The 14,511-nt window shown below is 36.0% G+C and overlaps 1 protein-coding gene across 1 annotated transcript; it reads right to left on the reverse strand.

The window, feature by feature from the left end:
- Window positions 1–11,755: 11,755 nt before the first annotated feature.
- LOC147553281 (proteasome assembly chaperone-like protein) lies at window positions 11,756–13,931 on the reverse strand. Its single transcript, XM_086669231.1, has 7 exons — window positions 13,750–13,931; window positions 13,072–13,119; window positions 12,936–12,982; window positions 12,734–12,800; window positions 12,612–12,655; window positions 12,045–12,102; window positions 11,756–11,958 (listed from the first exon to the last, which is right to left on the reverse strand). Exons 1-7 carry the CDS (start codon window positions 13,807–13,809, stop codon window positions 11,908–11,910), a joined length of 375 nt encoding a protein of 124 aa, XP_086525357.1. The 5' UTR covers window positions 13,810–13,931; the 3' UTR covers window positions 11,756–11,907.
- Between the last annotated feature and the right edge of the window lie 580 nt (window positions 13,932–14,511).

Raw genomic sequence — 14,511 nt, forward strand, 5'->3', positions numbered from 1 at the left:
ATTTTTGTCCCTGACAGGGACGGTTGATTGATTTCTGGGACCAGGATTGTGTTTGTAATTGTTTTGGATTACTGTCGCTGCCTAGCCTAGTGAACATACTCTAACAACATATATTGTAATGTGCAAAAAATATTGTCAAAAATGCTTCTAAAGCATCTATAGAAGACCGCGTTGCTTTGGAGGTGTTTGTTTCTTTTCTGTATGAAATGATTCGAGACAAATTTCAGAGTATTCGTTTTTGTTTTACTTATCTGAATAGGTGATGTCCATTGATAACCAAAATTATACACATCAAATTATTTGCATAACAAGCCGAATGTTTCACACATGTGGATTGATAAGCACGTGTTGCTACAGGAAAAAGAGAACCAAATTCGTGAACTGCAATCTGGGAATACTCCCACTTCCAAAGAAATTGAACATTTTTATAAAAATGTAGATGTACTGTACTAAACATCTAAATAAGGGAGATGCTAGAGAGCCCAAATTTTTTGGGCATTTTAGTGCCCAGCTGATGTGGAATCACTAAAAGACAAGGTTTTTTCAAAGTTTGACTACGGTGGGGACCGCTTTTATTTCTAAATGAGGAAATATGTCACCCTCTAAGTACCAATTTCTAAGTCACTCTATCATTTCCCTCATTTAGAAATAAAAGCGGTCCCCACCGTAGTCAAACTTTGAAAAAACCTTGTCTTTTAGTGATTCCACATCAGCTGGGCACTAAAATGCCCAAAAAATTTGGGCTCTCTAGCATCTCCCCTAAATAAACAGGCAAAAGACTTTCACTAAAAATTGTCACGCAATCTACGAAGAAAGGTTTGCTTCTTGTGATCCAACTAATTTCAACTTTTCTACAAAAAGTCTTCTTCCTCCAATCATAATAATATAGAGTTCCTACCAAATTAGATAATGTATTAGATAATGTAAAAATCTCGTCTGCGATTATAATCGTGTCTATTTCTGGAACTCCTAAAAATTGACACGCCCATCTCTTTGGATTCGAAGGCATTCTGATACTTCTTTCCATCCAATTACCATTACTACTACTACTAATATCCTTCTTATCACCTTCAAATATCCACAACTTGAATTCCGACTTGTTAAATTGATCTATTATAGCTATACGACCGTCTACCTCTAAGAGACTGTTTTGAATTCCGACTTGTTAAATTGATCTATTATAGCTATACGACCGTCTACCTCTAAGAGACTGTTTGACCGACACCAAAAATTTTCATCGGCCTCGGGTTGGTTGACTATAAAATTAGGGATCGGTGTCTGTTATGAACTTCTCATTCCTAGACTATGTTAAAGCTCTTCACTGCTGGTTTGGATTCTTTAGTCTCTTCTTCCAATGTCCCCAGTAATAATAACATGTTTTCCAGTATATCCACCCATTAGAATTGACTCCTCCTGTCCCAGAAAGTTAGTTTGTGAAGTAGAACTTCATCAATTCTTCTCCATTGATTTTGATTCTTCTTCCCTCCTCCTCCTAATGTCATCACCACACAAATTTCATCTACACTTATCCCTCTGTCCTCGAAATACCATATGTTAAAACTAAAAGTCGCGGAAGCTATCGAACCTATCCTAGAAATTGATCCGATTATGAAGATTAATCGAAAAGCTAAGTCAAAATCAAATATGCGAACAGAATTTAACGAGGTTCGGCTTTAAAGCCTACGTCCTCGGGCGAACAAGAAATCTTTATTGAAGGATAGATGAAGACGACTAACACAACCCGCAAGTTCGTCCCAAGATGGTACCGTATAGTAATAACCTTCTATACTAAATCTTCGACGACCGAGAAATTTAACACCGCTCAAAAACTATGAAAAATTTCTCTCACTCTTGCTCTCTCTCTAGCTCTCTAAAAAAGAGTTGTTGTTTGTGTTGGTGTGTTTAGTGGTGGCACTCAAACCTCTATTTAAATATAATATAAACCGACAATTGGATGTCCAATTTGGAACCGACTATGCTTCAATTTGGAAACCAAAAACCGCCATCCAATTTGCCGCCTCCAATTGAATCCAAACTTGAAACCGCCTAAGCAAACAAGCCTCAAACCGCCTATAGTCATAAACCTCCTATTATGGCAACTTCCTCTTACAATTCTCCACCTCGTACACAATTTGATATACTTCAAATTTTGGACGAACACCAGGATACTCCTTGTAAGATATATCTGCTTCTTGTAACTTCATCCGACTGCACCATATGACCATGGCTGCCTACGTACCCTTTTACAGGATCAAGCCTACCGTAGTTCTACCAACCCTTCACATAAAGATTTTCTTGTCGCCATTACGCCCTTTCGGGCAACTTAACACGAGCCGATTTGTAGCAATTCCAGACAATGCTGAAACTTGCTACACGTCACCACTTTAGTCAACATGTCCGCGGGGTTCTCATCTGTGTGTACCTTCATGAGAGAAACATCACCTTCCTCTATGACATCTCGTACAAAGTGATACCTGACATCGATATGCTTAGTACGAGCATGATGGACCTGATTCTTTGCCAAGTGGATCGCACTTTGACTATCACACCATACATCCACGCACTCCTGCTTAATCCCTAGATCATCCAGAAGACCCCACAACCACAATGCTTCCTTCACACCCTCGGCCATAGCCATATACTCGGCCTCCGTAGTAGATAACGCAACTGTAGATTGTAACATCGATCGCCAACTAACTGGAGCACCATGTACCCTAAATACATAACCAGTAGTAGATCGTCTTCTATCTAGATCGCCAGCATAATCCGAGTCAACATAACCGCTTACCTGACATGTGTCTCCACCAAAGCACAAACCCGTATCAACGGTACCCTTCAAGTACCTCAAAACCCACTTCACAGCTTCCCAATGTGTCTTCCCCGGGTTTTCCATAAACCTACTAACCACACTGACCGCCTGTGAAATATCTGGACGAGTACACACCATAGCGTACATCAAACTGCCAACTGCACTAGCATACGGTACACGATCCATATGATCCTTCTCCACCGTAGTAGTGGGAGATTGTTTTCCCGAGAGCCTGAAGTGTGGTGCCAAAGGTGTTGACACCGCCTTTGCATTCTGCATCCCAAATCGAGAAACTACTCGTTCGATGTAACCTTTCTGATTCAAGTACAGTTTCTTACTTGACCGCTCTCTCTTAATCTCCATTCCCAGTATCTTCTTTGCAGCGCCCATGTCTTTCATCTCAAACTCTTGACTGAGTTGAGATTTCAACTTATCTATCTCCACCATGCTTCGAGAAGCAATAAGCATGTCATCCACATACAAAAGGAGATAAATAAAGTCACCTTCGCGAAGCTTTTTGATGTATACACAACAATCATAGTCACTTCTGCGAAAACCATGCTTTAGCATGAAAAAATCAAATCGTTTGTACCATTGGCGAGGGGATTGTTTCAATCCGTAAAGAGACTTCCTCAAACGACATACTTGATTTTCTTTACCCTCAACCTTGTATCCCTCAGGTTGAGCCATATAAATTTCTTCTTCCAAATCACCGTGCAAGAAGGCGGTTTTAACATCGAGTTGTTCCAGCTCAAGATCACTATGAGCAACAATACTCAATAGCACCCGAATAGAAGTATGTTTCACGACCGGTGAGAAAATCTCATTGTAGTCGACCCCTTCTTTCTGTGCATAACCCTTGGCCACTAGTCTTGCCTTATACCTTGTACCCTTGATTTCGGAAGAATCATCTTTCTTCTTGTACACCCATTTACAACCAATAACAGACTTACCTTCGGGCAATGGGACAACCTCCCATGTCTGGTTCTTGTGAAGAGACTCCATCTCTTCTTGCATAGCAACCAACCAACTCTCTCTTTCCGCCACGGTAATAGCTTGTTTGAAGGTGACCGGCTCGTCGTCTTCCACCGAGAGTGCATATTCAACCAGATTTGCCTGCCCATAATGCCTAAGAGGTTTGTCTGACCCTAACCTCTGTACCGGCTTATATAACCGTTTTGGCCTAGTGTGTACCGAAACATCCTGCTGTTGTTGTTGTAAAACTTGTGTACCTTCCCCTTGAACCTCCTCATGATCGGGTTCATCAATTTCCTCATCTTGAGTATTATCCTGATGCTCCACCTGATCATGATTCCTAGAAACCCGTTGGTCTTCGGCTTCTACTTCCACTACTTGAGCTTTAGTAGACCCAACATCACCACAACTAGGCACCGTAGCTTTCGCCATAGCTACAATAGATGACTCATCAAACACCACATCTCTGCTGATTACAAACTTCTTGTCTTCCGTACACCATAGCCGATAACCCTTGACTCTTGTAGCATATCCTAAGAAAATTGCCTTCTTTGCTCTATTGTCAAGTTTGTTACCTTTAACATGGTAATAGGCCGTACAACCGAAAACCTTAAGTCTCCCGTAATCTGCATGTTCACCTGACCACACCTCGTAAGGTATGCCGCCATCTAAAGAAGAATGTGGAGACCTGTTCACAATATAACAAGCTGTAGCAACAGATTCTGCCCACCATTCTACGCCTAATCCCGAATTGGAGCGCATACATCTAGCCTTCTCAAGTAGTGTACGGTTCAATCTCTCTGCGACTCCATTCTGTTGAGGTGTGTTTACTACTGTCCAGTGCCTCACAATGCCTTCCTGATTACAAAACTCCTTGAATGCCCCATCCGTGTACTCGGTCCCATTATCCGACCTTAACGTCTTCAGCTTTCGACCAGTTTTGTTCTCAACCATTGCTTTCCACACCAGGAATGTGTTGAATACCTCATTCTTATGCTTCAGAAAATAAAGCCAGACAAATCTCGAATGATCATCAACGAATGTAACAAAATACCTGGAACCACCCTTGGAAGGTAACTTTGCCGGTCCCCAGACATCGGTGTGTACGTAGTCTAACACCTCTTTGCTCCTGTGCTTGCTTGTAGAGAACGTCACCCTGTGTGCCTTCCCGAACACACAATGCTCACAAAACTCCATGCAAGGCTTCTTCATGTCCTTCAACAAGCCTTTCCCGCACATCAGAGATAGACCCTTTTCTGACATATGCCCAAGGCGCATATGCCAAAGCCTCGTACTAGCCGTTGGATCCCTTCCACTGATTCCTACTGCTACATCTCCAGTAATTGTTGTCCCCAAAAGTTTGTATAAATTACCGTAACGAGTACCTCTCATTACCACCAAAGAACCCTTAACGACTTTTATGGAGCCATTCTCTATAATTATCTTACAGCCGTTCCGCTCCAACACACCAAGGGAAATTAGATTTTTCCGCAAATCGGGTATGTGTCTTACGTCCGTCAACGTTCTCACCACTCCATCGTGCATCTTGATCCGTATTGTTCCGAGTCCCACAGTTTTACATATACTATCATCACCCAGTATAACTGTACCACCATCTATACTCCTATAGGTAGTAAACAACTCCCTATTTGGACACATATGGTGTGACGCCCCTGAATCAAGCATCCACTTATCGAAGATCTTCTCAGACACCTCTGTCACCGAGAAACATTCGTCCGCCTCTTCTGACACATATCCCGCCTCTTGCATCTCTTGTTTCTCCTTGTAGCCTTCGTTCTTTTGCTTCAACTTTCTCTTTGGACAAGCCGCTTTAAAGTGGCCAAGCTCACCACAACTAAAGCACGTTTTCTTGAAAGAGCCTCTAGATTTGGATCTAGATTTCCCGCCCTTTCCCTTTCCCCTTTCATTACTCCTCCCCCTCGTTACAAACAACCCTTGTGCTTGATCCTTGTCTACTCCACCCGACGCCATACTGCTAGTAGCAACCTTACGAAGGTCATCCGCTAATAGCGAATTTCTCGTCTCTTCCATGCTTAGACTATCACCAACAAGCATCAAAGTTTGAACAAGGTTTTCATAGGATTTTGGCAATGAAAGTAACAATATGAGGGCTTGGTCCTCATCCTCAACCTTAACATCAATATCCTTCAAATCTGAGATAATCCTGTCAAACCTATTCACATATTCCTGAATAGAAGAACCCTCTTCCATTCTACATGTGAATAATTTGGATTTTAAGTAGACCCGATTCGTTAAAGTTTTCGTCATGAAACTGCTTTCTAGTTTTAACCACACACCCGCCGCCGTTGTTTCTTCGTCTACTAGGAACGCCACGTCCCTCTCAAGACACAACATAATGGTAGCCCGTGCTTCGAGATCTAACTCTTCCCAATCCTCATCTGACATATCTCCTGGTTTCTTTCCCGTCAACGTCTTGTGTAATTTCTGCGAGATTAACAGATTCTTCATCTGCATCCGCCAATAAGAAAAATCGTTTTTCCCATTGAACTTCTCTATCTCATATTTCCCTGATTTGACCGTACCACTTCTCGATCCCATCTTCTCTTCGTTCAATCTCAACAAGGCTCTGGTACCAATTGTTATAACTGAAAGTCGCGGAAGCTATCGAACCTATCCTAGAAATTGATCCGATTATGAAGATTAATCGAAAAGCTAAGTCAAAATCAAATATGCGAACAGAATTTAACGAGGTTCGGCTTTAAAGCCTACGTCCTCGGGCGAACAAGAAATCTTTATTGAAGGATAGATGAAGACGACTAACACAACCCGCAAGTTCGTCCCAAGATGGTACCGTATAGTAATAACCTTCTATACTAAATCTTCGACGACCGAGAAATTTAACACCGCTCAAAAACTATGAAAAATTTCTCTCACTCTTGCTCTCTCTCTAGCTCTCTAAAAAAGAGTTGTTGTTTGTGTTGGTGTGTTTAGTGGTGGCACTCAAACCTCTATTTAAATATAATATAAACCGACAATTGGATGTCCAATTTGGAACCGACTATGCTTCAATTTGGAAACCAAAAACCGCCATCCAATTTGCCGCCTCCAATTGAATTCAAACTTGAAACCGCCTAAGCAAACAAGCCTCAAACCGCCTATAGTCATAAACCTCCTATTATGGCAACTTCCTCTTACACCATATGACTACTATTTTGTGCTTTTTACTAATTGGGTCAAATCCAAATCCACAATTTAGGTAAAAAGAGATGTTATCATCATCTCAGCCATACCCACAAAATCCATAACAATTTGGTTTGCTAATCGGATTAATAAAAGAAAGAACGTTAGTCTCTACTTGTTTTTCTTGTTCTTGAATGAATGGTATTTCAACCCATATTGTTTCTTCTCCTGTAGTAATATTCGCTATTCGAATTCTCTGTACCATAATTTAAATAGGCCAGCGCTTTGGGGAAAGCTAAATAGTTTCCGGGGTGTGAAGACTTGGTCAAAAATTAGTCAATTTTATTTGACAATTTTATTTTGTAAATTGTTAGGGGGAAAAATAAAAAATCTCCACCTCACCTCATCATCTTCACCGGCGAAGGCCGCCGGCCGGTCAATTTTCCGGCCGACGACCTTCAAACATTTTAAAAAAAAAAAAAAAATCTCTCTCCTCTCTCTCTCTCTCTGATTTTTTTTTTTTATTATTTTAAGACCTAGATCTGGTCTGTTCAGATCAGATCTAGGTCCGTTCTGTTCGTGAGGAACAGACCTAGATCTGGTCGTTCTTGAAGAACAGACCAGATCTAGGTCTTAAAACAAAAAAAATAATTTTTTTTTAGAAAGAGATTTTTTTTTTTTTTAATGTTTGAAGGTCGCCGGCCGGAAAATTGACCGGCCGACGACCTTCGTCGGTGAAGATGATGAGGTGGCAGAGATAGAAGATGAGATGGAGGAGAGAGGTGAGGTGGAGAGTTTTTTATTTTTATTTTGAAACATATTCCCCACAAAATATGTTTCCCCGGAAAATTTTCAAAATTTCGCATATTCCCTTTAAAATTTCACACCCGGTAACTATTTAACTTTCCCCAAAGCGCTAGCCTTTAAATAATGTTAAACCAGCTACACTTATACTAGTCTCTCTATGACCACTTAATGTCTTATTACTTGTAAACTTATGGGGAAGAAATCGTCCATTCTCGACCGAATCCTCAAATGTCCTGAAATGTCTGTGGTATTCGTTAGAGACACGAAATTAAGGACATTTCAAGACAAATTGGTTTTGGAGACATGTGAGGACATTTTAGTGTAAATTTAGAGAGTTTTTGGAGAGAAAATGTCTCTCAAAATATGGAAGACACTTGTGGACATTTCATTAAGAAAGATAAAAATAATTATTATTATCAAATTAGATTAAATAATTTGTAATAAATAATATATAAAAATATTAATTATTATAATAATTTATTATAGTTATAATGATATTATTGCCATTACTATATTATACTATTATTATATTATTATAATATTATCTTATTATTATATTATTATACTATATTATTATTATCTTATTATATGTTACTATATTATTGTATTATTATTATATTATATTAGGATTTTTGAGTTTAAGGTCCAAAAATAGGGGGGGTAATTAGTCATATATCCACTCCTAAATCAATAAATAAAATAAAACCAAAATAAACCGAAAATGTAAAATAAGTCCAAAAATTCACTATTTGGTGGGCCCCATGCATCAATCCTTTAATTTTCTCTCAATTTTGCCCTTTCATAAATATTTTTTAACTATTGGTAAACCAAAGGTTTATAATAGTTGAGTTAATACAATTATTCTTTCTATAAATTTTATGAAAGAATATTTATGGTGGATATTTAATGTTAATCTTTATTTCCAAAACTTATATTTTTCTAAAGTAACCTACCAAATCAATGGATATTTACCTAAAACTAGTTTCTCTCTCCCAAACACGAGTTTCTCTTTCTGTAACTATATGTTCTTTGAATTCAAGAAAATATATTATTTTCAAAACTGATATTTGTCTAAATTAACCTACCAATTCAATGAATATTTACCTAAAACGAGATGCTCTCTCCCAAAAACGATTTTCTCTCTCTGTAACTCTATGTTCTTTGAACTTCGAGAAAGTATGAATTTGTGATTTGTTTTTTATCTATACCTCGATCCAATTATACATCTACAAATTCTTTTGTGAGGTTAAAAAGCAAACTATTTTGCTAACATCTTACTGATTCTACTAGCATATTTTACATTCTACTAGCATCTGATGAATGAATCGGACAAAGTAGTTTAAAAAGCAAATACTATTTAGCTAGCATCTTATTGATTCTAATAGCAATTTTACATTCTATTAGCATCGGTTGAATAAATTTGAATACAGTAGTTTAAAAAGCAAGAATATTTTGCTAGCATCTTATGAATTTGTTACAATAGGTTAACAAATATTTTTTAGTAATTTTATGAAAGAATATTTATGGTGGATATTTAATGTTAATCTTTATTTCCAAAACTTATATTTTTCTAAAGTAACCTACCAAATCAATGGATATTTACCTAAAACTAATTCTCTCTCCCAAACACGAGTTTCTCTTTCTGTAACTATATGTTCTTTGAATTCAAGAAAATATATTATTTCCAAAACTGATATTTGTCTAAATTAACCTACCAATTCAATCAATATTTACCTAAAACGAGATGCTCTCTCCCAAAAACGATTTTCTCTCTTTGTAACTCTTTGTTCTTTGAACTTCAAGAAAGTATGAATTTGTGAAATTAAACATCTACAAATTCTTTTGTAAGGTTAAAAAGCAAACTATTTTGCTAGCATCTTACTGATTCTACTAGCATATTTTACATTCTACTAGCATTTGATGAATGAATTTGATAAAGTAGTTTAAAAAGCAAATACTATTTAGCTATCATCTTATTGATTCTAATAGCAACTTTTACATTCTATTAGCATCGGTTGAATAAATTTGAATACAGTAGTTTAAAAAGCAAGAATATTTTGCTAACATCTTATGAACTTGTTATAATAGGTTAACAAATACTTTTTAGTAATTAAAATATATTATGTGAAATTGTGTTTGTTACATTTTCAATATTTTACTAGCATTTTCTTGATTCTGTTACCATCTGATATGAATTTATTACAATAGGTTGATTCTAATAAAATTTTATGTTGTAGATGATGAATGAAACCATCAATCGATTCTCTCTCTCTCCCACTCGATGCTTTCACCTTTTTCACTCGGTTTAATTTGGGCGTCGATGATGAATGAAATCAAAACCTAGTTCATATAGTTGAAAGTGACGATGCTCTCTCTCTCTCTTCGGATTGCTTTTGCCCAATTCTAATAGAAATATAAAAGAAAGTATTCTGCTAAACGGTAAAGGCAACTATTTTTCCGGAAGGAAAGTTTGTTTTTGAGGAAATCATTTAATGCATCTCTAAATATTATGGTATATATTATTTTAGGTTATTTTTTTTTAACTTAGGATAGGTTAGGCAGTAAAAGAGAATGAAAGGATAGACATGTAATTTACTTTGAGTGGATTTATTTTCTATTTCAGATTATCTTTGGTCTCTAGACTCATTGATCATGCGATTTTGGACTTAAAACACATCCCCCGATTATATTATTACTATATTATATTATTATTATCCTATTATTATTACATTATTTTCTTATATTACTATATTAATATTATATTATTATTATATTATTATTATTATATTTTATAATATTATCTTATTATTATATTACTATGTTATATTATTATTATCTTATTATAATGTTACTATATTATTGTATTATTATATTATTATATTATATTATAGTAATAATGATATTATTATCATATTACTATCTTATATTATTATTATATTATTATTATATTATTATATTAATACATTAGTATACTATATAAAATAATACATATTTACCAATTGTCCATCAATGTTCACAGATATCTACGGATGACTACCAAAGTTGAAAAATATATTTTCGAAATAATGGTACAATTATTTTTATTTAATATGATTAGACGATAATGATAAAATTAAATAAATAAATGTCCACCAATTGTCCATAAATGTCCTCAGATATCCACAGATGTCCACAAAACTCGAAAAATATATTTTTAAAATATGAGTACAAATATATTATTTTGTGTGGTTAGAGAATAATGATAATACTAAAATAATAAATGTCTACCAATTGTCATCCATGATGAGATAATAATAATAATAATAATAATAATAATAATAATAATAATTAGGGATCTCATCATTCACTTAATATAGGGACAAAGATGAAACGGTTTCAAGTGTTTTAGCGGAATTGGTGGTGGGTTTCCATTCTAAGTGCCTATCATCATATGGGAAGATCAAATTTGGTACAAGTTTGTTACAGAGAGAGAGAGAGAGAGTTGAATGTTTACACTCACATTACATCACCATCATCCTCATTTGCTGAGCTTAGACTAATACATCTTTATCTTTCTCTAAAAAAATCAACGAAGAGAATTTCCAATTCAAAAGAAACTAGATCGATAATAGTTTGGGTCTCTAATTTGATTTGGATGAACAGAAGAAACATCACCGATATTTACCTACTTTTCTAAGGCCTCAATTAAATGTTCCATGAGAGCATTTTCGACAATGCTTTCTCAACTTTTGCTACGCTTTTATGGGCATATCTGACGCTCTTACAAATCATTTATTAACAGTCTACAACTTTTTTTTTGATGAAAGAACAGTCTACAACTTGAGTAAGTCTTAGCAACGAAATACGGAATAATAAACATTGAGATAACTACAAATAATGACGTAAAAACAATACCCTTGAACACATTCAAATATTTCGCTACCACAGTCGGTTTTCTATCACTTTAGAAACAATGCTTTTCAAAGTTTAATCATCAGATTCTTCTATGAGTTCCCGACGAAATGAAAGCAAAAGTGTAAACATATATATATATTCAATGATTCAACCAAAAAGATTAAAAAGTGTAATAGCAACGAAATACTGAATAATAAACATTGAGATAACTACAAATAATGACGTAAAAACAATACCCTTGAACACATTCAAATATTTCGCTACCACAGTCGGTTTTCTATCACTTTAGAAACAATGCTTTTCAAAGTTTCCTGCATGAGAACATCAGCATTGTGAATATTAATCCTTTCTTTAATAATTTAAAGGGAAAATACACGCAGAATGTTTCATAAAGTACCGTTGAGTGGTCCTTCAGGCCGAGAGAGAACAACAATGTCCGGGAAGAACCAGAGTTGCTGCAAAACAAAGCAAAACTCACATCATTGACTCGGGGGAAGAGCACCTAGTAGGTTAGTGACGGGACAAACGGGTAATGTTATACGGGTGTGTGGCCAGTCCCTTGATAGAAGTTCCTCGTCTCTGCCTCTTCATGGGCTCCCGTACGAGATCATCTTCACACATGTTAGCTCATTTAACCTAATCTAGATGGGGAATTTATGTCAGAAAGTTATGTGTTATCCGTTAATGAAACTCTGAATAAACTTATTACAGGATTAAGAATAATCAGAATAGGCTGAAATGATATTTCAGTCTAAAGAGACCATCCTCACTAAAACCGTTTACGGATCATCTTCATTTGTGCCCATAAGTGTGCCGTTTCATTGTTACCAAAAAAAGTCCTAGCATCTGCTATTGTGTGGGTTGAGAAAATATTATATGTATGGTAAGATGGCTCGTCATTGAGTTTTGACGTCTGAATAGAAAACCCCAAAAATTTCATGATTCGGTGGAAGTTGGGAAGTACCTTATTTGTTCAATAAGTTGACGTGCACAGGCCAGAAGCATGGGCTGAAAGTAGAGTAAAAGATATCAAAATTTTGCAGTTTCGGAAAATAATACGAACTGAGGACTAGCTTGCTTGCTTACCTCGTCTCGTTTGCCAAATATTACTGACACGCTGAAGGTGGGATCGGTTGCCACCCCTTCCTCCTTCCTGGCAGAAATAGGGATAATATTTACATAAAATTTAATAGAACAGGCACAATGAAATTAAACAAAACCCTAATAACTAAATAAACCAACTAAGAAATGTGGGTGGAAGTGATTCAGTGAGAATGGAAATACAAACCTGGCATGGAGTATTGTTCCCATAGTTCCAATTTGAGTTGCCATTACCTAAAAACGTTTTAACTTTTAACATATAATAACATCTCTTAAAAATCCTTTGTTTCCAAACTCTAATTAGAAGAAACTTAAAAACTCACAAGAAAATGATCGTCGTAGCTGCATATCACGATATCTGTTTTAACTCCCTGTAATAAATAAAGGAAAACAAGTCCAAACTCAAATCAACTCAATGTAGTCGAGAAACTCTTCAAATATTCGAAGATGAAATTAGCATAAAGTGATTTAACCACAAACTACAAATACAATAGATGGTAAGAAGATGTCAGAATGTTGGATTTTGTCTGACTCGTTTGAATGACTGATAGAAAAAAAAAAATACCACCTAGGCTAGGCTAGGATTTCTCTCTAGTGCCTACCAATATGAAGGTAGGCTAGTAACTACCACACCACCATACTCACATGTTTAGGCTCTCAGGCACTGAAATAGGGGACCTTGGTAGATGCCCAAACGATGGAAAACTAGAGTATTACTACCAAGTTTTAAATTTAAGAAATTAGGTATCTCCATCTCTATAAGAACTTTGGTCGAATAGTTGATGTGCATCATAAAAAAATCTGAAGCTCTATATTATTTATCTATATCTAAGAACATGGGCAACTTCACAACAATGGGAAACTAGTAAATTTGAACATGGGTATTATCTAATTGAATCTGAAATCAGAATATTCAGTTAGTTCCTAATTTAAACCAGAAACAATAATAAATCACATGAAGATGAGAAAAAAGGAAAAAATATATGAAAGAAATAGAGTACCTTGATCTCTAAGGAGAGTTTCTTGTGAGGAACTATGAAAGAAGTATTCTGATTATCCATGGGAATCCCTTGTGTTTCTGTTAACAAGATACTAGAAATTTAAAACTTGGAAGAAGAAGAAGAAGAAGAAAGGGGCTATTTGAATTTAGCCCCCAAGATATAATGTCTATTTGAAGTGACCCTGATGGCGGCCATCCAACTAGTGGGCCTCTCGGCCAGATCATTAGTGGGCCTAACGGCTAGGTTACTACATTAGCGTAGTTACCAGATTTTAGTATTTAGGGTTTCCATGTTCAGAGTCTTAGCAATCAAGGAAAGTATCCTTTAATAATTATCTTCTTTCTTTATTTGAGTCTATCTAGGAAATTACAATCTCTATAATAAGAGAAGTCTAGTCTGTCTTTGTCAACCAGATCAGAGAATATTATCAACCAAGTTTATTATTAATCAAGTTTATTGTTTATCGTTATTTTATCAGTTTTATTTCGTTAGTTTAGTTTATTAACAATGGTGGATTCCATTACTTTTACGCTTCCGCAACAATCTACATCAGCTGGTATTCAGAGCCTCAAGAATCTGGAAACAGATAAATTTTTTTTAGACACTCCTCATCGTGAATGTTGGAAAAAATTTCCACGTTTAAGTTGGGATTCCTTTCGAGATTCACAACAACTCTATGTTGATCGAAAAGATCAAAATATTAATGTCGTTTCCAAAATCCCTATGTTTGATGGTCAATATCATATAGATTTTTGGATTCAA

The sequence above is a fragment of the Eschscholzia californica genome, unplaced genomic scaffold, assembly GCF_041429995.1.
Source record: "Eschscholzia californica isolate CP2 unplaced genomic scaffold, dmEscCali1.0.p SCAF_3, whole genome shotgun sequence".
Taxonomy (NCBI): domain Eukaryota; kingdom Viridiplantae; phylum Streptophyta; class Magnoliopsida; order Ranunculales; family Papaveraceae; genus Eschscholzia; species Eschscholzia californica.